The sequence below is a fragment of the Scyliorhinus torazame genome, chromosome 27 (genome assembly GCF_047496885.1).
Source record: "Scyliorhinus torazame isolate Kashiwa2021f chromosome 27, sScyTor2.1, whole genome shotgun sequence".
NCBI classification, from domain to species: domain Eukaryota; kingdom Metazoa; phylum Chordata; class Chondrichthyes; order Carcharhiniformes; family Scyliorhinidae; genus Scyliorhinus; species Scyliorhinus torazame.
The window spans coordinates 25,691,632-25,713,847 of record NC_092733.1 but is presented as its reverse complement, the minus strand read 5'-3'; the positions used below and the strand labels follow the sequence as shown (position 1 = coordinate 25,713,847).

Genomic DNA, 22,216 nt, shown 5'->3' with positions numbered 1-22,216 from the left:
ATCAGCAGTTATTTGCTTTTACTCAATGTATCACTCTTGGTCTGACGTTATATTAACACTCTCCTCACGAGCAACAAATTGCTCTGCACAGCCAGCTCCAGAGGTTGTATCGATGGCTTCAGTCGGACAGAAAGATAAGCAGCGTAGAACCTACGAGGCTTAATAAATTTGAGCTTCTGCCCGGGAACGGTTGACTTTAGGGTTTGTTAATGGAATGTGTTTAGATCCTGAAGAGAGTTCAGCAAAGTGAAGCAGGCAAACCCCTGACTCGGGTGATGCCATCTTGAAATGAGGAAGGTCAAATTGCGAACAGAATCTTTTTGGCGAGATGGGAGAGGAACTTCAGTGTTGGGTCTTCGAACGGATGGGTTCAAGACAAATGAAATGCGTTTCTGTTGAGAAAGGGGGTTGAGGGATATGGTGGGAGATGGCAGCGTGGAAGGACAATGTCTTTAGGATGGGTTTGGCGATGAGTTGCCTTTTGATAACCAGCTGGTCCTCTTTGTGGCCGGGCAGGCTGTGGTTACCATTAGCAACCAAAAGCCAGGGAGACCAGAGAGGAACAGGCTCCATCGTCGCTCCAGGCCGCATAGGTTGTCTGGTACCTCGTCAGCCCCCTTGGGTGTGGACTGGCTGGCTGACTGGGTCAGCATTTATTGTCAATCCCCCCGAGGGCATTTTCGAGCCACACGTAGGCCAGACCAGGTAAAGACCACCGATTTCCTTCCCGGAAGGGCATCAGTGAACCAGATGGGTTTTTACGACTTTAGACTTTTAATTCCATATTTTTATTTTTTAAATTGAATTCACGCCTGCCGTGGTGGGATTTGAACCCGGGTCCCTGGAGCATTACCCTGGGTCTCTGGATTACTAGTCCAACAGCAATACCACTACGCCACCCTGGCAGGTTGTTGCCCATGGGTCAGCCAGACTTAATCACTTCAGGGAGAGTGACGAAAAAAAACGCAAGGTAAAAGAAAATACGTGAATGAATCTCTTGCGGTTCAACAAGATAATTTCTGTGAGGGAGCAGCTTTAGCCCCTTGTTCACTGCCCCCACCCCCCTTCCCACCCAGTCATTAGATTAGTTTTCGCACTGTGTCCAACGAAGATGACAACAGATTTTCTTTCAAATGTGCAAAACGAATGATTAAACTGAACGTGACTAATGTTAAATTCTGTTTCTCCTCCGCCCACTGCCAGTCCTCAGCATTTGTATACATTGGAGCCACCTTCAACCTCCTGAAGGGAAAGGTGTGAATGGAAAGCCGAAGAACAAGACCAGTAAGTAACAAACAATAAACCATTGATTAAAAAGCGTGGTCTTCTTGTTATAATGTCGTGTTTCCATGTTAGAGGGCAGCACGGTGGCATAGTGGCTAGCACTGCAGCCTCACGGCGCCGAGGTCCCAGGTTCAATCCCGGCTCTGGGTCACTGTCCGTGTGGAGTTTGCACATTCTCCCCGTGTTTGCGTGGGTTTCGCCCCCACAACCCAAAGATGTGCAAGGTCGGTGGATTGAACACGCTAAATTGCCCCTTAATTGGAGAAAAAATGAATTGGGTACTCTAAATTTATAAACCAAAAAAAAGTGTTTCCATGTTAGACACAGTGAAAGAAAGTTCTCTTTCTGAACAGTTGTGTGTGAGGCCTTTCCTTGAGGCCTATATTTTCCAGTTTGTTACAAGACAGCGAAAACAGCACGAGAGGAGAGAGAGCCGGGACAGCGAAAACAGCGCGGGAGGGGAGAGCCGGGAGATTTAAAAAGCGCGGGAGGAGAGAGCCGGGACAGCGAAAACAGCGCGAGAGGAGAGAGCCGGGAGATTTAAAAAGCGCGGGAGGAGAGAGCCGGGACAGCGAAAACAGCGCGAGAGGGGAGAGAGCCAGGACAGCGAAAACAGCGCGGGAGGAGAGAGCCGGGAGATTTAAAAAGTGCGGGAGGAGAGAGCCGGGACAGCGAAAACAGCGTGGGAGGAGAGAGCCGGGAGATTTAAAAAGCGCGGGAGGAGAGAGCCGGGACAGCGAAAACAGCGCGAGAGGAGAGAGAGCCGGGACAGCGAAAACAGCGCGGGAGGAGAGAGCCGGGAGATTTAAAAAGTGCGGGAGGAGAGAGCCGGGACAGCGAAAACAGTGCGAGAGGAGAGAGCCGGGAGATTTAAAAAGCGCGGGAGGAGAGAGCCGGGACAGCGAAAACAGTGCGAGAGGAGAGAGCCGGGAGATTTAAAAAGCGCGGGACGAGACAGCCGGGACAGTGCTGGGAGAGGTGAGTGCACAAAAGGTGTGGCAGGAGTGCCTTTAGACACGGAGTGCTGATTAGAACAGAGTACATCTGAGCTTAGGTGAGTGACTGAGTTCGGGTGAGTGGCGAGAGAGGGCTGGGTTTTTGTTGGTGTTCGGGTTTATCCTTGACGTTCTATAAAAAAAAAATGTTGAAATTATTATTTAAATTAATTAACTAATTTAATATGGCTGGACAGGTGATGTGCTGTTGCTGTATGATGATGGAACTGGTGGATCCCATTGAGACCGTCAGTGACCACATCTGCAGCAAGTGTTGGCTGCTCGAGGAACTTCGGCTCAGAATTGATGAGCTGGAGACCGAGCTGCACACACTGCGGCACATCAGGGAGGGGGAACATTACCTGGACGCTTTGTTTCAGGAGGCAGTCACACCCGGTAGAATAGGTACTGTTAATTCGGACAGTGGTCAGGGACAGAGTGGTGTGACTGCAAGGGGGGCAGGTAGGGGGATCCTGAGTTTAGGAGTTGAGGAGCCTCTGCCCTTGACCTTGTCCAACAGGTATGAGGTACTTGCTCCCTGTGTGGATGAGGAAGAGGGCTGTAGGGAGGATGCGTTGACTGACCACTGCACCGTGGTACAGAAAGCCATTCAAGAGGGGGGAGCAAAAAGACAAGAGGTAGTTGTAGGGGATTCTATAATTAGGGGGATTGATGGCATCCTTTGTAAGCCAGATCGAGAGTCCCGCATGGTATGTTGCCTGCCCGGTGCCAGGGTGAGGGATATCTCTGATCGGCTTGAAAGGATTTTGGAGAGGGAGGGGGAGGATCCAGTTGTTGTGGTCCACGTTGGGACTAACAACATAGGTAAGACTAGGAAAGAGGACCTGTTTGGGGATTATCAAACACTAGGGACTAAATTAAAGAACAGGTCCTCCAGGGTTATAATCTCTGGATTACTACCCGAGCCACGTGCCAATTGGCATAGGGTTGAGAAAATTAGGGAAGTTAACACGTGGCTAAAGGAGTGGTGCGGGAAAGAGGGATTTCATTTCATGGGGCAGTGGCATCAGTACTGGGACAGGAGGGACCTGTACCGTTGGGACGGTCTTCACCTGAACCATTCTGGGACCAGTGTTCTAGCGAATAGGATAAATAGGTTGGTCACAAGGACTTTAAACTAGCAATTTGGCATGGCCAATCTACCTAACCCACATATCTTTGGACTGTGGGAGGAAACCGGAGCACCCGGAGGAAACCCACGCACACACGGGGAGAACGTGCAGACTCCACACAGGCAGTGACCCAAGCTGGGATTCGAACCTGGGACCCTGGAACTGTGAAGCAACATTGCGAACCACTGTGCTGCCGTACCCTCCGTGGGGTGCTCTGCCCAAATGGTCCTTTGGTCAGTTTCCTGATGTTTCATCCTTAGTGGTCTTCTTGGCAATTTTGCATCAGAGGTGGTTTGCCCCATTGCCTCCTACTCTGGGGGATGGGGCTGGGGGAGGGCGAATGGGTGAGGGGTAATTTGGGGAAGGGTGGGTTTACAGAGACAGGAGGCAGAACGGGAACTGAGCTTGAGGTGTTGCTGTCATTTCGAACCACACACGAACCAGCCCCGGTTTTATAGCCTACAGTGCGTTGAAAACATGATGTTTGCACACTTTTCCTGGTAACAGGACCCTTACTTATTGCCAAGGAGCCAGAGGGCAGAATTTTCCCATTTTTCAGCAGGAAAGCCGGCGTGGGAACTACTGGCTCCAATGGCGCTTTTTCCCTCCTGGTTTCTCAGCTGAGAGTCAAAAAAGCAACAAGAGTCGGTGCAGACTCGATGGGCCGAATGGCCTCCTTCTGCACTGTGAATCCTCTGATTCTACGAAGCGGAGATAAATCACGTTTGGGGCCTCTTGCGATTATTTGCACTCCTGTCGCCATCCACACCCGCTGTGAATAGGCCATGGAATCCTCATAAAATGAGGCCATGCGACTCATCATGGCCTTCCTAGGTCTTTTGGAGAACCATCCAAACCCTCCCACTCGCCCCAGCAGGTTTACGTCCAACTCCTTTTGTTGTCATTGAATCCGGTGCCACCTCCACCTGAGGTAACGCCTCCTCGGCCGCAACATCTCACCCTGTAAAAACGTTGCTCCTCTTTCCCAGTCGCCTGAGACCGGCGTCCACTGGTTCTTGCCCTTTCTGATCCCGAAAGAGTTCCCCGTTACCCAGTCCATCGGAACGTTTTGTAATTTCGCAAACCGTCGTGCAGTCTTCCCTTTCATAATTTAACCCGAGCGTTGTTGCTTCCGACATGATGAAAATCAGGCAGGTTCTGCATTCCGTCGATGCTGGGCTCTTCCAGGCTGTTGCCAGAGCAACAGATATTAAAGTTGCCCCACTGATTTCATCCAAATTTGGTGCGCTTGTTTGAAGGTTGCTCGTGGCTGTTTCTCAACTATTTCCTGCGTGTTGTGCAAGCACGTTGCGCAAGCTCCTCGCTTCGTCTCAGTGCGCTTCAAAGGCCTTGTTTTACCTCAGGTTTGGTAAAGAATTTCAGCCCTTGTATCATCCGATGTCGACATTCCCGTGGACGGCACGGTGATGCAGTGGTTAGCGCAGCTGCCTCACGGCGCCGAGGACCCGGGTTCGATCCCGGCCCCGGGTGACTGTCCATGTGGAGTTTGCACATTCTCCCCGTGTCTGTGTGGGTCACATCCTCACCACTTGAAAAGATATGCACGGTCGGTGGATTGGCCAGGTTAAATTGCTCCTTATTTGGGGAAAACAAAATCATTGGGTACTCTAAAAAAACATATCGACATTCCCACTGTGCAGTGGCTCCAGACAATGGCCGGGGTTCTCCGCTGGGGAGTCTATGTGCTCTCGCTATTGGAGAATCATGCGGCTGGGATTGGAGCTGAGGTACAAGTCTCACTCCATTATCACAGCATGGTAGCACAGTGGTTAGCACAGTTGCTTCACAGCTCCAGGGTCCCAGGTATGATTCCCGGCTTGGGTCACTGTGTGCGCGGAGTCTGCACGTTCTCCCCCGTGTCTGCGTGGGTTTCCTCCGGGTGCTCCGGTTTCCTCCCACAGTCCAAAGATGTGCGAGTTAGGTGGATTGGCCATGATAAATTGCCCTCAGTGTCTAAAAAAAAGGGTAGGTGGGGTTACTGGGTTAACGGGATGGGGTGTAAGTGTGGGCTTAAGTGGGGTACTCTTTCCAAGAGCTGGCGAAGACTCGATGGGCCGAATGGCCTCCTTCTGCACTGTAAATTCTATGATTTTATGCTCACACAAGCGTACGCATGGTGGAGAACTCACTGGATTCTACCGGAATCCTGGAATTGGGCCGCAATTGTGAGCAGGCAACCAAATCACAAAGTCCGCCAGGAGGACCCCCCTCCCACTTGCAATGCAAACCCTGCCCCTAACCCACTGCACCACAAGAACCCCCCAGAAGCACGGTAGCATAGTGGGTAGCACAATTGCTTCACAGCTCTAGCGGCCCAGGTTCGATTCTGGCTTGGGTCACTGTCTGTGCGAAGTCTGCACATCCTCCCCGTGTGTGCGTGGGTTTCCTCCAGGTGCTCCGGTTTCCTCCCGCAGTCCAAAGATGTGCAGGTTAGGTGGATTGGCCATGATAAATTGCCCTTCGTGTCCAAAATTGCCCTTAGTGTTGGGTGGGGTTACTGGGTTATGGGGATAGGGTGGAGGTGTTAACCTTGGGTAGGGTGCTCTTTCCAAGAGCCGGTGCAGACTCGACGGGCCGAATGGCCTCCTTCTGCACTGTAAACTCTATGATTAACCCCCTGCCCCCTCTGTCGGGGTGAGGGGCCCCCTGACTGGTGTGCCTCTTCCAGCCCTGGGCAACCTGAAGATTACCCTTGATGTAGCGATCTCAGGCAGCACTCCGCTCCTAGCATCCTCCTAGTCTGAGTCTTTTAAACTCTGATGTGGTTTCCTCACCCAGCTGAAGAGCAGTCCAGTAAAGAATCAATGCAGGAACATGTTGCCTTTCCCAACATCTCCTCCCTCAGACAAAATCCTTCAAAACAGCAGCTGGTACAAGTGTCAGAGGCTTCCTCCATCGCCCACTAACACGTGAAAAGGCTTCAAATCCCCTGATCCCCTTTGAAATGCAAAACTCCAAAGAGCAATACCTTTCATTCGCCTGTGACTTCCAGTTTAATGGTTGGTCGACTGTTTATTCATCTTTCCCTTCACGCTTGAATGCATCTCAAGTACCCTGCTTTGATTCTAACCACAATGTATATAAACACCCTTGCCATGATTGACAGCTCCTCACCACATCAAAAGAGCTGAGCGCTTTCTGCTGTCGACAAAGAGGAAATGAAGCCAGGTCCATCTGGTCCGCCCTCTACCAGCCTGATAATCTCATGATAAAATAATAATTCTGAACATTCAAATGGGTTGGACTAAGACAGGGCCTGCTCCTTTGAGGACTGTCCACTGCCAAATCAAACCACATTGGCCAAGGGAATCAAAATATTTCATCCGATTTAAACATACAAGCAAGGAGCTGGAAAAGCCCACTCACCCCCTCGAAACTGACCCGTCATTCAATAAGATCAAGGTTGATCTGATTGGAACCTCAACCCCACAATCCTATCTAACCCCCGATAACCTTTCACCCTCCCCTCGTTAATCAAGAATCTATCTCTCTCTGCCTTAAAAATATTCAAAGGCTCTGCTTCCACTGCCTCTTGAGTAAGAAAGTCCCAGAGACTGAGAGGAAACATTTCTCCTCATCCCTATCTTAAATGGGTGATCCCTTATTTTCTCCGACAAGAGGAAACATCCTGTCCACATCCACCCTGTCAATGCCCCGCAGGATCTTATATGTTTCCATCAATTTACCTCTTACTCTTCTCAACTCCCATGGACACAACCCTAGGCTCGGTAAACCGGGGGCCGGTTTAGCTCCTTTGGCTGGACAGCTGGTTCGTGATGCAGAGCGAGCCCAGCTGCGTGGGCTCGATTCCCGTCCCGGCTGAGGGTCTTCGTGAGTTTTCAATCCTGCCCCTCGCCTGAGGTGTGGTGACCCTCGCCACCAGTCACCTCCCACCGTCAAAGGGGAAAGCAGCTTACGATCACCTGGGACTCTGGCGACTTCGCCTTTCCTCTTTGACCAACACGCCCATTCCTGGTATTAGTCTAGAGGACCTTACCTGAGTTGTTTCTAACGTATTTACATCGTCCTTAAATAAAGAGATGAATACTGTGCACAGTATTCCAGATGTGGTCTCACAATGCCCTGAGAACTGGTGTATAACCTTCCTACTTTTATATTCAATTCCCCTCGCAATAAACAATAACCGTCCATAATTTTGCCAATTACTTGCTTCTCTTGCCTACTAACCTTCTGATATTCATGCACTCGAGCACCCAGGTCCGTCTGTACCTCAGAGCGCTTCAACCTCTCGCCATTTTGATAACGAGCTTCCTTTTTTTATTCTTCCTGGCAAAGTGGTCAAGGTCACATTTGTCCGCACGACATTTCACTTGCCCGCTCACCGTCACCTCCTCATGTGTTCTTTGCAACTCGCAGCTAGAGGTTGATGTCTTATCGACCTCCATTCGCTAGTTTGCAACGGGACCCAGGCACGAGACGGGAGAATCCTTCCCGGTGGTGGGGAATCGTAAGCCCAACGCCATCGGTTCCTGTGGAAAGGATGTTTCCTCTTGTGGGAGAATCTATGCGTTGCCTAGTTTGCATGTGTTAGGTTTATTGAATTAGCAATCATTTGTGTTCTCTGTTTTCTGCAATTGCAGATTTTTGTAAATTGGAAAAAGGCGCTTGTGGTGAAAATGGCATATGTTATCCAAAGGCCAACGACTTCGTCTGCATCTGCATTGATGGAAAGGAGAGCGGCAGTAAACCATGCATAAGTAATGGTTATTTTATTCTGGTTTATTAACACAGCATTAAATGGATTTACTTTTCAGATCAGAAGGTGAAAGGTGTTAATATTTAAGGGGGGAAATGCCAACAGCTAGATATTTGCACCTGGAGCAAGTGCACAGAGGAGGGAGGACAGCACGGTAGCATGGTGGATAGCACAATTGCTTCACAGCTCCAGGGTCCCAGGTTCGATTCCGGCTTGGGTCACTGTCTGTGCGGGATCTGCACATCCTCCCCGTGTGTGCGTGGGTTTCCTCCGGGTGCTCCGGTTTCCTCCCACAGTCCAAAGATGTGCCGGTTAGGTGGATTGGCCATTATAAATTGCCCTTAGTGTCCAAAATTGCCCTTAATGTTGGGTGGGGTTACTGGGTTATGGGGATAGGGTGGAGGTGTTGACCTTGGGTAGGGTGCGCTCTCCAAGAGCCGGTGCAGACTTGATGGGCCGAATGGCCTCCTTCTGCACTGTAAATTCTATGATATTAGACACCTTTCAAAATGGCTGTCCCCAAGTCTGATTTTACATCAGGTGCTGGATGGGGTGGAGGAAGAGGTAGGCTAGAATAGGAGCTGGGGGCACCTGACTAGAAAGATTGAGGAGTGTTCCGGCACCCTTCATATTTGCTGTCAGCAGCCTCCATGAATGTGCAGTCAATCCTAATCCCACAGGGCCCGGGGACCCAACATAAGTGAATTACCCAATAATACATATAAAGTTTCCGAGGTGTTTGGCTGTTGACTGCTCCAGCGACTTACAGGCATTCAGGTTTGTAAGTGGAGCACAAAAAACTGTTGAGTTGTAACATCAAGGAGATAAGACATGCAATGATTATCGTGGAATATTGGCCCGCTAATCTATTACTTCCCCCCTTCCCTTTTTCCCGCTCCACCCACTGCCCAAAGGCACACAAGATAGACACGCACAGCAGGAAGGAGAAGGGTAAAAAAAATGATGGGGATTGAAATGGAAGAAAGACAGATAAGTGTCTTTGTTGCTGCTATCGAGATCGTTGTAGCCAGCTATCGTCCCAGGACAGAGAGTGCTGAAACCATCAGTTGGTTTGGAACTTCTGGCTGGAACCTTCCTGCAGTACTCTCAGGCTGTGGGATCCCCTCTCGGGAGTCACTTTAACTTGTGTTGACCTGGGTCTTCACACGGAAGATGCGTGTCAGCTCTGTTCAATTTCTTATTTGTTGTCAGCATCAGCCGACTGACCAACAGTCTGCGTCAGATAAACAGAATATCAGAGCAGCAGCTTCCACGAGGCCTCAGAGTGATCTGGTAACCTCTGGAGACTGATAGAATCTACCTTTTAGTAAAGAACAAGTTAAAGGAATAAATGACCCAAGATTTAAAATGGCTTCTTGAAATGGATTGCTAAAATCAAACAAGGCAGTAAAAATGCTGTTTCCCATGAGGAACACCAAGATAAGGAGGCTAGACAGACCCCAAGTCAAAGTTTTTGGGCAACACTTACAGAAACTGTTGTCATGACAACGGATAGGATTCATAAGAGAGACGCATTTCATCACCTCATGTTAAAATTTTATGGACAGATGTTGATCGAATTGAATTAACTCTGTAATAACTTTAACCCAATCACAGCCAGAAAAGGGGGTACCATTAGTGACAGCAATAATGTTTAAGAAATACGTGCCAGTTTGAACAACTCATTCCAGAATCACCTATCTTAAATCTCTGAAGCTACTTTACTGTGCTATCGCTTTGAACAGTGTCATGTGAGAGTACCGTTAAGAAATGGGTGTTTAAGAAATGTACCTTGAAGAAATGGGTGGTTATCAGTGATGTCAGAGAGTACGTGGAGCTGGGCTATCTGTCAGCTTTTTACTTTCATTTTAGGCTGTTTGCTGCAGGGTGTGTTTTAGTTTCGTTTTCAGAGCTGGATAGCTGCAGTCACAGCCAGAAGGTGTATTAGAGTCTCTCTCTGTAATCTAAAGACTGTAAATAGATCCTTTGGTGATTTAAAACTAATAACTGCTTTCAGTAGTGACTAAACTGATGTGCTTCTGTTAAAAGTTCTTTTTAAAATCTTATGGATGTTAAAAGGACAGCTTAAGGATTACTTAAGGATTACTCTTTAAGTGGTGTATTTGAATTGATGGTTGCTAAGCTGTTCATTGTATGTTTTAAAAAGGTTAACTTGAGTCCATAGAATAAACATTGTTTTGCTTCAAAAAATACTTTTCCATTTCTGCTGTACCACACCTGTAGAGTGGGCCGTGTGCTCCCCATACCACAATCTATTAAAAGTTGTGGGTCAGGGGAACTCCATGATACACTTTGGGGTTCTCTAAACCCTGGCCCATAACAACAGCCATTTTGTTTCTATTTTCAACTTTTCTGTGTCGTGTATTCAATTAGAAAAAATATCAAGAGCTATAATTTGTATTGAATTCAACTCAGTACTCTGTATGTGCTTGGACAAAACAAACTTTTAAAAACTTTGTATCCGCAAGAAAACTGACCTTTGATAAGAGACATCAGCAAAGCTAAATGAATAAAGACAATTTACTTCATGTATGAAGCTTAGTTTCATAATCTGACGAGTAGTGTACGAGTGCGGCGACACATCAGATACACTAACCACAGTTCAGATCTAATAGAGACTAACCCAGAAAGTTCCTTCACAGCTCTGTCTTCAGGTTTTGAATGGCCATTAGCTGGATAGAAAGTAAACACTGGCTTCTCCGTTTACCTGGAGTGAGCCCATCTAAGATAGCTGAGAGATTGTAACAGATTGGATTGGATTTGTTTATTGTCACGTGTACCGAGGTACAGTGAAAAGTATTTTTCTGCGAGCAGCTCAACAGATCATTAAGTACATGAAAAGAAAAGGGAATAAAAGAAAATACATAATAGGGCAACACAACATATACAATATAACTACATAAGCACTGGCATCGGATGAAGCATACAGGGTGTAGTGTTAATGAAGTCAGTCCATAAGAGGGTCATTTAGGAGTCTGGTGACAGTGGGGAAGAAGCTGTTTTTGAGTCTGTTCGTGCGTGTTCTCAGACTTCTGTATCTCCTGCCCGATGGAAGAAGTTGGAAGAGTGAGTAAGCCGAGTGGGAGGGATCTTTGATTATGCTGCCTGCTTTCCCCAGGCAGCGGGAGGTGTAGATGGAGTCAATGGATGGGAGGCAGGTTCGTGTGATGGACTGGGCGGTGTTCACGACTCTCTGAAGTTTCTTGCGGTCCTGGGCCGAGCAGTTGCCATACCAGGCTGTGATGCAGCCTGATAGGATGCTTTCTATGGTGCATCTGTAAAAGTTGGTAAGAGTCAATGTGGACATGCCAAATTTCCTTTGTTTCCTGAGGAAGTATAGGTGCTGTTGTGCTTTCTTGGTGGTAGCTCTGTCCAAAACGAAAACTGAAAGCAAAGTGTCCCAAGGCAAGGGCATTTCGGAGCGCGCAGCACCAATCAGCACTGAAGATCTGTTGAGTCCCGGGAATTTAAAGTAACTGGTTGGCTGCCAGCCAAGTCCACCAAAATGTGTCATCACCGGACCAAACCAAGGTGCACAACTCACCTGAGGTCAAATCGAATAGCACAGCTTGCCGGCGGTGTCCTGTTTTTTTCAAATTAAAGGTCCAAGCCAACTGAAAGGCGGAAGTCCGAGCAACTGTCTGGGCACAAATGTTGTAAAAGCAAAGAAATAACAGAAGATAAAGGGTACACAGGGGAAACCAGGTTTAAACAGGAGGATCCTTACAGGAGGCCTGTCTCGGGGTTACGTCCTGTGTTCAAAAAATAAATATAAGGATTGAAATATAAAACACCTCTCAAGCCTTTGCCCGTCATTCCCCCCTTAGCCACCCTCCTCCACACTCCCCATGCTCCATAAATACAACCATGCCACTTACTCCCTGTACCTATCCCTCATGGTTCCTCAGAACCCCCATGCCAACTCACGCCCCTCTACCTACCCCATGGCCCTTTTGGTATTCCCTTTGCCAGCCTAATTCCAACCCATGCCACCCACTAACCACCTATGTTCTTACCATGCCAATTCGCCGAGTATCCCCCACGGGCAGGCAACAGGGCCCATGCCGAAAGAAATGAAATAAAGTTCCAAGTACCTGTTCCAGACTTCAGTATATTGAAAAAGAAACTATCATCCATAAAACAACATTAATATTCCTTCAATCAATAAAGCCTTACAACAACAAACACTTTTCAAGTACATAATCCCTGATAACAACAGGCATTGAAATTCATAGCCTAACTTCAAAGAGTCAATGGGCAATTGTAGCTGTCAATAAAACTGTGAAATGTCAGGCACCCCCCTCCATGATAATGGATGGTTGTGAAATCAGTGATGCAACACTAATTTAATAATGGAACCCAGGGGCTAATGTCATTAGACAGAGTGAAATAGCAAGTAATCATTTTTTTTGGCACTCCGGATACCTTTTTTCCAAAGATTTAACAGCCTTTTAGTGAAAGATTTTTTTAAATGTTAAATGCCTTGATACTGCCTTTGACTGGTGCCTTTGAAAGTTGTGATATTTGGTTTTGTCAGGTCTCAACAGATCTGGCAGCATCTGTGGAGAGAGAAACAGTCAATTATTTCAGTCCCATATGACTAGGCTACCGATATGCACCACCAAGGTGCACACAAAGGAAGTAGTCGCTCGGATGAGATAACTGGTGTCAATTGGTCAGTGTCTTTGGTTATTATCACATGACAAGATCGTACAGATGGAAAGAAGCCATTCAGTCCATCAGGCCTGTGCTGGCTCTTTGAAGGAACTAGCCAATCAGTCTCATTCCTTTTCCCTTTCACCATAGCCTGGAGGTTTCCGTCTTCCGACGGCAACGTGTCCAATCCCCTTCTGAAATGTGCTGTCTGGCCGACTTCCACCACCCCACCTGGCTGTGTAGCGAAAGAGACCCACCTCACCCCTCACCAGTCCTCTTGTCAACTCCCACCACGTCCCCTGGTTGTCAACCCAACCCGACGAAGCAGCGGATGGTGAGGGGGGATGTCAGAGGCAGGTTCTTTACCCAGAGAGTAGTGGGGGCATGGAATGCACTGCCTGTGGAAGTAGTTGAGTCGGAAACATTCGGGACCTTCAAGCGGCTATTGGATAGGTACATGGATTATGGTAGAATGATGGGGTGTAGATTAATTTGTTCTTAATCTAGGACAAAAGTTCGGCACAACATTGTGGGCCGAAGGGCCTGTTCTGTGCTGTATTTTTTCTATGTTCTATATAGTGACAGCTTTTGTGTCTCGGAAAATGGATTGGCATTTCCCGTGAAGGGGATTCGCTTTGGGGAGTGAAAATCTCAATTGTGTTCATTGCTTGTCAAAATCTACGGAATGAAGCTCAGCTGATTTACTGTTGGATTCTGTTTTCTTTTCAGAAGTAGACTGCCGTTCATTCGAGAAGGATATTGACTCTGGAAGGTGCAAGTCACATCCGGTATGTCACTGATTTGTCAATGTTCGACTCTGTGTCTAGATATATCTTGCGGTTTTATCCCGCCCTTTTGCTGAAGGTGCTGGTTCAACCCAGATTCAGTATCATGGCCAACACTTGACTAAGTATTTATCCCTCATGCCAATGGCAGATTCTGGTTATTTGACTGCACCTCCGACAGTGCAGCACTCTCTCAGAACTGCACAGGACATGCCAGTTGGGATGTAGTCAAGCCTCTGAATTGGGACTTGAACACACTACCTTTTGGCACATCGTATGTGTCCTTTACTGCTGCTTACAGGCTCTTGCCAACGTCATGCCGTTTCCTTCGTCCCGAGACTCCAAGAATACTCGGACTCACTTACCTCTTGCTACATCCAAATGCAGAACATTGGAGTCAGCGAACATTGGCAGTACAATCTGAACCTGTCTCTCTGCTTCTACATCCCATGATAAAAATAATAACAATGTTTACTAGTGTCACAAGGAGGCTTACATTGTCACTGCAATGAAGTTACTGTGAAAAGCCCCTAGTCGCCACACTCTGGCGCCTGTTCGGGTACACAGAGGGAGAATTCAGAATGTCCAATTCACCTAACAAGCACGTCTTTCGGGACTTGTGGGAGGTAACCGGAGCACCCGGAGGAAACCCACGCAAACACGGGAGAACGTGCAGACTCCGCACAGACAGTGGCCCAAGCCGGGAATCGAACCTGGGACCCTGGCGCTGCGAAGCAACAGTGCTAACCACTGTGCTACCATGCTGGATCTCTAAATTTGCCTATTCCAATGTACTCCTGGCTGGTCCCCCGCACTTTTTCCTCTGTAAACAATCAAAAACCCCTTGTCGTGTTGGGTGTTCCGATGCACAAATGATCCAACACGGCTGTAGATGGTACAACTCTGTTTTATTGTCTTAAACAACGTCAACTACTAACTGCTGGCTTGGCTGCGTGCTTCACCAGCTAACCTGTGGACCCAGCCCTAGCACTATCTTAGTGAGGCACTCAGCACATGGTCTATGTCTGAGTGGCACGCTGTGAGCTCTGTGCTCTGAGCTATCTCCTGGTAGAATGAGCAGGAACTGTGGTGTTCCCTGTTTTATAGTGTGTGTGCTCTCACTGGTGATTGGCTGCGATGTTATGTGCGTGCTGCTTGGTCCAACTACCTGCCCATCAGTGTGTGTGTGATTGCACCATGATATGCTGATGTGGATATCATGACACCCCTCGTTCCCATGTCTTGACTCACAACAAGTTCCGCTTCTCTATCACCCCCATGTGTTCACTGACCTCCACTGGCCAATGTCCTGACTATAAAATTCTCATCCTTCTTGTCAAATCCCTCCAGGTTCTCTGCCGTCCCTGACTCTGCGATCGACTCCAGCCCCACAGGCCTCTGAGTTACCTGCGGCCCTCCAATTCTGGCGTTGCGCACACCTGCAGATATAATCGCAAGCTGCGGAATTCCCTCCCAAGACCTCTCCCAACACTCTCCCCTCCAATAAGCCACTTCGTAAAATCTACTGCCTCGGCCTTCTGGCCGAATGTCCCGTCACATGGCTCGGTGTCATACTCTTGTGAAAGTCTCCATAGCCCCCAAGGAATATAGGCTGTTAGCCCCTTTTGAGGGGGGAGAGCTGACTGGTGGTGATTTAACCCGAGGATCGCCCCGCCTCAGGCGAGGGGCGAGGTTGGGAAGGCGGGGCCTTCATGAATGACCTCAGCCGGTGCAGGAATTGAACCCGCGCTGCTGGCCTCGCTCCGCATCGTGAACCAGTCGTCCAGCCAAACCGCTCCCCCACACCAGCGCACGGGTTTCCCAGTGACATGGCGTGCGGTCAATTGAAAATCCCGTTGACAACAGCTGGACCGGTAGATCCCGTTGGCAGGGCGCCTCCACCACCGAAAAACATGCGGTGGGATGATCGGTAAATCCCTCCCGAAATCTCAGTACTCTCAGCGGTGACCCCTGGGAGCACAGTGTGAGGCCATACAGCTTATTCTTTTGTGCGGCAGCTCATAAGGACGGATCCCCTTTGCCGTTCGGCCCCTTGCCTTAAACCTCCAGCTGCTTAGGCCCGAGGCTCCGTCATTCTGTCAGTGACCCTCTCATCTCTGTACCCACCCCACTCTCCCACCGCCTTCTAAACTTCCCCCTTTCCAGGCTTTAGGTGTCCTGATACCTCCTCCTGCAGTTCGATGTCCAATTGGGTTTGTTGATGTTCCTGAGATAAGTTCTTTGTGTTGTTGTGTCAAACCAATCTCCCACCCCCGACAACCGTCGGTGTGAAAATAAAGGGCCTACGAAGGAGAACAGAGAACTTGCATTCAAACAGTGCCCTTCACATCCTCGGGGAGGCCTTGTGGTGCAGTCGGCTAGTCCCACCCCAGGACGGGATGGTCAACGAATGTTCGTTCATAACCATGGAATCCCTACAGTGCCGGTGAAGGCCATTCGGCCCATCAAGTACAGACCGAAAGAGGAGGCTCACTACCCGTCCTTTCCCTGTAACCCCACCTAACGTCCACATCCCTGGACACTAAGGAGCAATTGATCATGACCACAGACAGTGGTCAGCACGGCTGTCTCACAGCGCCAGGGACCCGGGTTTGATTCCCGCCTCGGGCGACCGTGTGGCGTTTGCACGTCCTCGCCGTGTCTGCGTGGGTTTCCTCCGGGTGCTCCGGTTTCCTCCCACAGTCCAAAGATGCGCAGGTTAGGTGGATTTGCCATGCTAAATTGCCCCTTGGTGTCCAAAAAGGTTAGGTGAGGTGACAGGGATAGGGCGGGCGGAGGAGGTGCCGGGGGGGTGGGGGTGGGGGCCCTAGGTAGGGTGCTCCTTCGGAGGGTCGTTGCAGATTCGATGGGCCGAATGGCCTTCTTCTGCACCGCAGGGATTCTATGATTCTAAGTGCTGGCTAAGGGATAACTATCGGCTCAGGCACCAAGGATAAATCATCTTTGAAATAGTGCCGTGAGATCGAGGGGACCTTGCTTTTATATCTCATTGGACAGACAGCACCACCAACAGTGCAGCACACGCTCAGCACTGCACTAGTTATATCGATGTGGACCACGCGGTCAGGTCTCCAGAATGGGACAAGAACCAGAGGCAAGACCTCCCGTCACATGAGGCCTGGGTCATGAGTGGGGAATCAACCATCAACGAGTTAACAAATAGCACAGTGCAGGATCAGAAGAACTTGCAAAGAAAACCCCCAGCTTGTCCAGAACGTAAGAACGGAAGCCAAGTTGACACGGCAACCACAGTTAAGGCGGGGCGGGGTGGGGGGGGGGAACAGATGCGCAGGGAACCCACATAAAGAGGATTGGCAGTCTTGGTGAGCAAAACGAAAACACTGAACCTCTCAGAAATATGTCGCGTTGGATTTCTTCCACCATCTGTTTCAGTTTTAAGCAGATGAATGTACAAGCCAGAAGTCGCTGAAGACTTGCTGCACAGTCAGCGTCACTTGAGAGCTCTCAATTGGTGAAGGAATGTGTGTCAGAGTCTGAGATGGTCCTGGATTTAGTCAATGGGTCAGGCTTGTGCACGATATGCAGTGTTGGGAGGGCCACTGTATACTAACCTGCCTGCCCTGGATTTGGAGATGTGCCAACAGGGCATCTTTCCATATCCTAATCTAGTTGCCCTTCACGGAAGTGCAGGTTGAATTGAATTGAGCTTGGTCTCAAAATACCATCAGGGACAGTGCAACCGGTCCCAAGTTCCAGGAATACATTAGAAACCATTCTGCTGCTTCCAGCAGACAAGAGGCACCCCAGGATGTCACCGAGTCTGCTTGGGCAGCTTCCAAACCCACAACGGCTGCCATCTGGAAGGACAAGAGCAGCAGATACCTGGGAACACCACCACCTGGAAGTACCCCTCCAAGCCACTCACCGTCCTGACTTGGAAATTAAGGTAGAGGGTCCCTTTAAGGAATGGGAGGGAGTGGGGGCGATCGTTCGCGGGTCACCTGACCTGCCCGGGGCCAATCACGGTGGCAGCGTGCGAACCCTGGCCAATGGGAAGAAAGGGGCATGGTTAGTGTGGACCCAGGATTCACGGAGTAAAGACCTGTATTATATATCTCTGTGCCTGCCCATGGTTTAACCTCATTATGATTCCAATAAATCATTTGGTGACTCAAGTAGCCTCCGCGACGATACCTCGTGGCGTGATACCTTGGCGACGCGAGCAAATCGGACAACGCTTCAGAAAATTCGAGGGGGATAGGGTTGCATCAAAAATCTTCAACGATGTCTCTGCAGCAACACGGAGTGTGAAATAATGCCACTGATGGTTGTTTTGACCAGGGGGCTGAAGACTGGGGCCAATACATTGAGAGAATCTGGTACTTTTTTACTGTTAATTACATTACTGGGGAAGACAGGCAGAAGGTCATCTTGCTGAACGTACGTGGATCCCATACTCATTCGAAATTTAACGTCCCCAGAGGCCCCAGATACCATGTCATTTGGTCAGTTAATGATGTTAGTGAAAGAGCCTCACGACCCCAGACTGTCCATCATTCTGCAACGGTGCAAATTAAATTTAGCCATCAGGGACTCAGGGGAGGTCATTTCTGCACTTGTAGTCAGACTTCGTCAAATTTCTGAATGCTGCAAATTCGCCTCTTCCTTAAGTGTCGTGCTCCGTGATCGGCTGGTTTGCGGAATTAACAACCTCAATGTCCAAAGGAAATTATTAACCGAGACAAAAGTATCCCTGGACAAAGCGATAGAGCTAAGCTCAAGCCAACAAACCTGCCAAATAGGACACCTCTGAGCTACAGTGCGTGCGGGAAGGCGAGGCAGTTCAGCTCGGGAGGGGAACGGCTGCTATCCGGGGACCCCGAGCGGCGGGCGCAAAGGAGGCCGGACCAAGATGCCAGGAGCAAGGGAGAAAAACGGGCTGGCAGCCCAAGAAATTGTGTTGAGTGTTGCAGATGTGGCGGAGGCCACCCTCTGGGGACGTGCCATTTCAAAGATTTTGTTTGCCTCAATTGTAACTGGAAGGGTCACGTTCAAGCACGTTGCCGGGCCAGACTGGACGCACCCAGTTTTTTTCTTAAAAAGCACACGCACCTTGACTCCAGTGCATAAAGTAGAGAAGATTTTCTGAGGAAGAATGCGGGATTTATAAGTTGAACATGGTTAAAGTGAGCAAGGTGGCTCCCATTGAGATGGTCCTAATGGTAATGGGCGACCATTGAGTGTAGAGGTCAACACAGGAGCTTTGGCCACAGTAGTGGGTGAACAAACCTAAAAGTATCTAAAAACCTCTTAGGTTAAGCAGCATGGCTGCTAAGTTAACAACATATATGGGGAAACCCACGAGGTACCACAACTGCACCGGTTTCATATCAAATCCAATCTGTTCAATTACCCATGATTGTTGTGGAAGGTCAGGCGCCAAGTCTCATGAGATGGGACTCGCTGTGTCAGATAAAGCTCAACTGGCTAGAAACCTTTTAAAATATTAGATGACGCTTTTCAATTGATCCTATGCAAGATGCTTTTCAAAATGAACTGGACCGGACATAAGGGACCAACGTGAACACTGAATTGACACTAAAATTCTTCAGAGCCCGTCCCGTCCCATACACTACATCAGAAAATCCATGGCGAGTTGACAAGGTTGGAGGAACTCGGGATCATTAAACCGGCGCAGTTCTCCGACTGGGCAGCCCCTGTTGTTCCTGTTCTGAAACCTGACCACAGGATCTGCGGGATTGCAAACTCACCATAAACCAAGCGGCCCAACTCGACAAGTATCCGAACCCTAAGATAGAAGATCATTAAGCAGAGCTGCCAGGGGACCTCACATATACAAAGCTCAACTTGAGGCATGCTTACCTACAACTTGAACGAGACAAAGACTCCAGGAAATATGCAATGATGAACACACGTAAGGGATTTTCCAGTATGCAAGAGTGCCTTTCGGCATTTGGGCTGCATTCGCAAGCTTCCAACGGACGATGGAGGACTTGCTACGAGGAATTCCAAACGCTGTGGTGTACTTAGTCAACATCTTGGTGATGGGGACTTCACAGGCCAGCCTGGAGGAAGTCTTTAAGTGGTTTAGCAATGCAAGCATAAGACTGAAAAGGGAAAAATGCATCTTTCAGGTGAGTGTAGTTACTTATTTGTTAAGCTGAAGCCAAATGCCTACACCCCTTAGAAGATCAGGTGAACGCAATCAGAGAGGATCCTGCACAGAAATGCGTCACGGAATTAAAATTGTTTCTGGGAATGGTCGTAACTACGGCCAATTAACCCTGAACAAAGCAACAGCATCAGCACCATCTCCTGAAAGAAAAATCAGTGCTGACATTGGAAAAAGCAGTAAAACCCGGCCTTCGAACAGGCCAAGCCGGCTTTACAATCGGCCAACTTACTGGTTCACTTTGACCTGACAAACAGATCATCTTAACATGCGATGTTTCACTCTACGGGATAGAATCATAGAATCCCTACAGTGCAGAAGGAGACCATTTCGCCCATCGAGCCTGCACCGACCCTCCGAAAGAACATAGGCCCTCTCCTCATAACTCCATCTAACCTTTGGGCACTAAGGGGCAATTTATCACGGCCAATCCACCTAACCTTCACATCTTTGGACTGCGGGAGGAAACCGGAGCACCCGGAGGAAACCCACGCACACACGGGGAGAAGGTGCAGACTCCGCACAGACAGTGACCCAAGCCGGGAATCGAACCCTGGACCCTGGAGCTGTGAAGCAGCGGCGCTAACCACTGTGCCGCCACCGTGATCGGAGCCGTCCTATCACACAAGATGGATGACGTCACCGACCGAACCATCGCCTTTGCTTGCCGATGCACAACGAAGATAGTCGCACATTGAAAAAGAGGGCCTGTCAGTCATGTGCAGGGTGCAAAAACGTCATCAATATGTTTATGGTTGCCGTTTTACCATCATAACTAACCACAAACCGTTATCGGGTTCACTCGGCGAGGATAAGCCCATTCCGCCCATTACTCCGGCCAGGAGGGGGCTCTGCTTTGGGATGCCTATGGTTATGTCTTCCAACATCGGCCCGGGATTCAGAACCCCAATGCCAATGCTCTGAGTTGAATCCCGCTCCCTCAGAGTGCGGCTCCGCCCTCGGTGCCACAGCTTTTAACCTCCTGGACACCTTGCCCGTGTCATCGAATCACATTAAGAATTGGACTCCGAGGGAGACGGTGCTGGCTGAAGTGAAGCGGGTGGTTTTGGACGGGCGGTAAATCAGAGCAGCCCAGGCCCTGCCCACTGAGCAGAGACATACTCAGTTGCGGAGGCGGCGGGGGGTATTCCTTTGAGGGTCCCGGTTGGTGCTGCCACCTCCAGCAAGAAAGCCGCTACTGCAAGAACTGCTCAATGCGCACCCACGGCACAACCAAAACGAAGGTGTTGGCTAGTGGCTCCATCTGGTGGCCGGGTAGCGACATCGACATCACAAATTTGGTCCACCTTTGTGACTGCTGCCAGTCACAACAGACCCTGACACCGGCGGCACAACTGCATCCCTGTGTCATTGGACAGGATTGCACGTACATTTTACCGATCCCATCCCACGGAAAATGATCCTGGCACTTGTGGACGCCCACTCCAAGTGGTTAGAATGCCAAGGAATGTCGACAACGAATTTGGCAGCCACAGTTGAAACTTTGAGACAGATTTTCATGAAAAAGCAGCCAGAAGACCATAAGACATAGAGAATTAGGCCACTCGGCCCATCGAGTCTGCTCCGCCATTCAATCATGGCTGATATTTTCTCATCCCCATTCTCCTGCCTTCTCCCCATAACCCCTTATTCCCTTATTAATCAAGAACCTATCTATCTCTGACAGAGCGGAGGTTTGCCAGACTGGGCATCGCGACTCAAGCGAGCCAATTTCCTCCTTTATTCCAACATGGGCTTTATTTACGGGCAGCACGGTAGCCTTATGGTTAGCACAATTGCTTCACAGCTCCAGGGTCCCAGGTTCGATTCCGGCTTGGGTCACTGTCTGTGCGGAGTCTGCACATCCTCCCCGTGTGTGCGTGGGTTTCCTCCGGGTGCTCCGGTTTTCTCCCACAGTCCAAAGATGTGCAGGTTAGGTGGATTGGCCACGCTACATTGCTCTTCGTGTCCAAAATTGCCCTTAGTGTTGGGTGGGGTTGCTGGGTTATGGGGATGGGGTGGAGGTGTGGACCTTGGGTAGGGTGCTCTTTCCAAGAACCGGTGCAGACTCGATGGGCCGAATGGCCTCCTTCTGCACTGTAAATTTTATGATAACACCCCGCCCCCACATTGTTACCGGGGTAACACCATTGGAACTGTCGTCGTCTCCGATCGAGGCTGGACTTGGCGTTCCTCAATTTGACGAGGAGAGCGGAGGCGAGGCAGGCTCTGCAAAATGAAACACCCTGACACGACCAGAGGTGACCGATCTTTCAGAGCGGACTATCTCGTGTTCGGACCTGGACCAACATGGTTACCTTGGAGAATCATAGCAAAGGTCTGGGTCTGTGCCTTATTTGGTGGACCAACAAGGGAGGGAGGTGCAAAAGCGTGTGGACCACTTAAGAAGGAGAGAGGCTGCAGCTCGA

The 22,216-nt window shown here is 49.4% G+C and overlaps 1 protein-coding gene across 2 annotated transcripts in view; it reads left to right on the top strand.

Annotated features, from left to right (window-relative positions):
- Nucleotides 1-22,216, top strand: part of LOC140403320 (adhesion G protein-coupled receptor E5-like) — a 101,835-nt gene that overhangs the window by 5,520 nt on the left and 74,099 nt on the right. For both annotated transcript variants that reach the window (XM_072491170.1, XM_072491169.1), the window contains exons 2-4: nt 1,204-1,284; nt 8,035-8,151; nt 13,557-13,615. In XM_072491170.1, the coding sequence (XP_072347271.1) occupies nt 1,204-1,284; nt 8,035-8,151; nt 13,557-13,615 (257 nt within the window). The remainder of the gene's footprint in view (nt 1-1,203; nt 1,285-8,034; nt 8,152-13,556; nt 13,616-22,216) is intronic.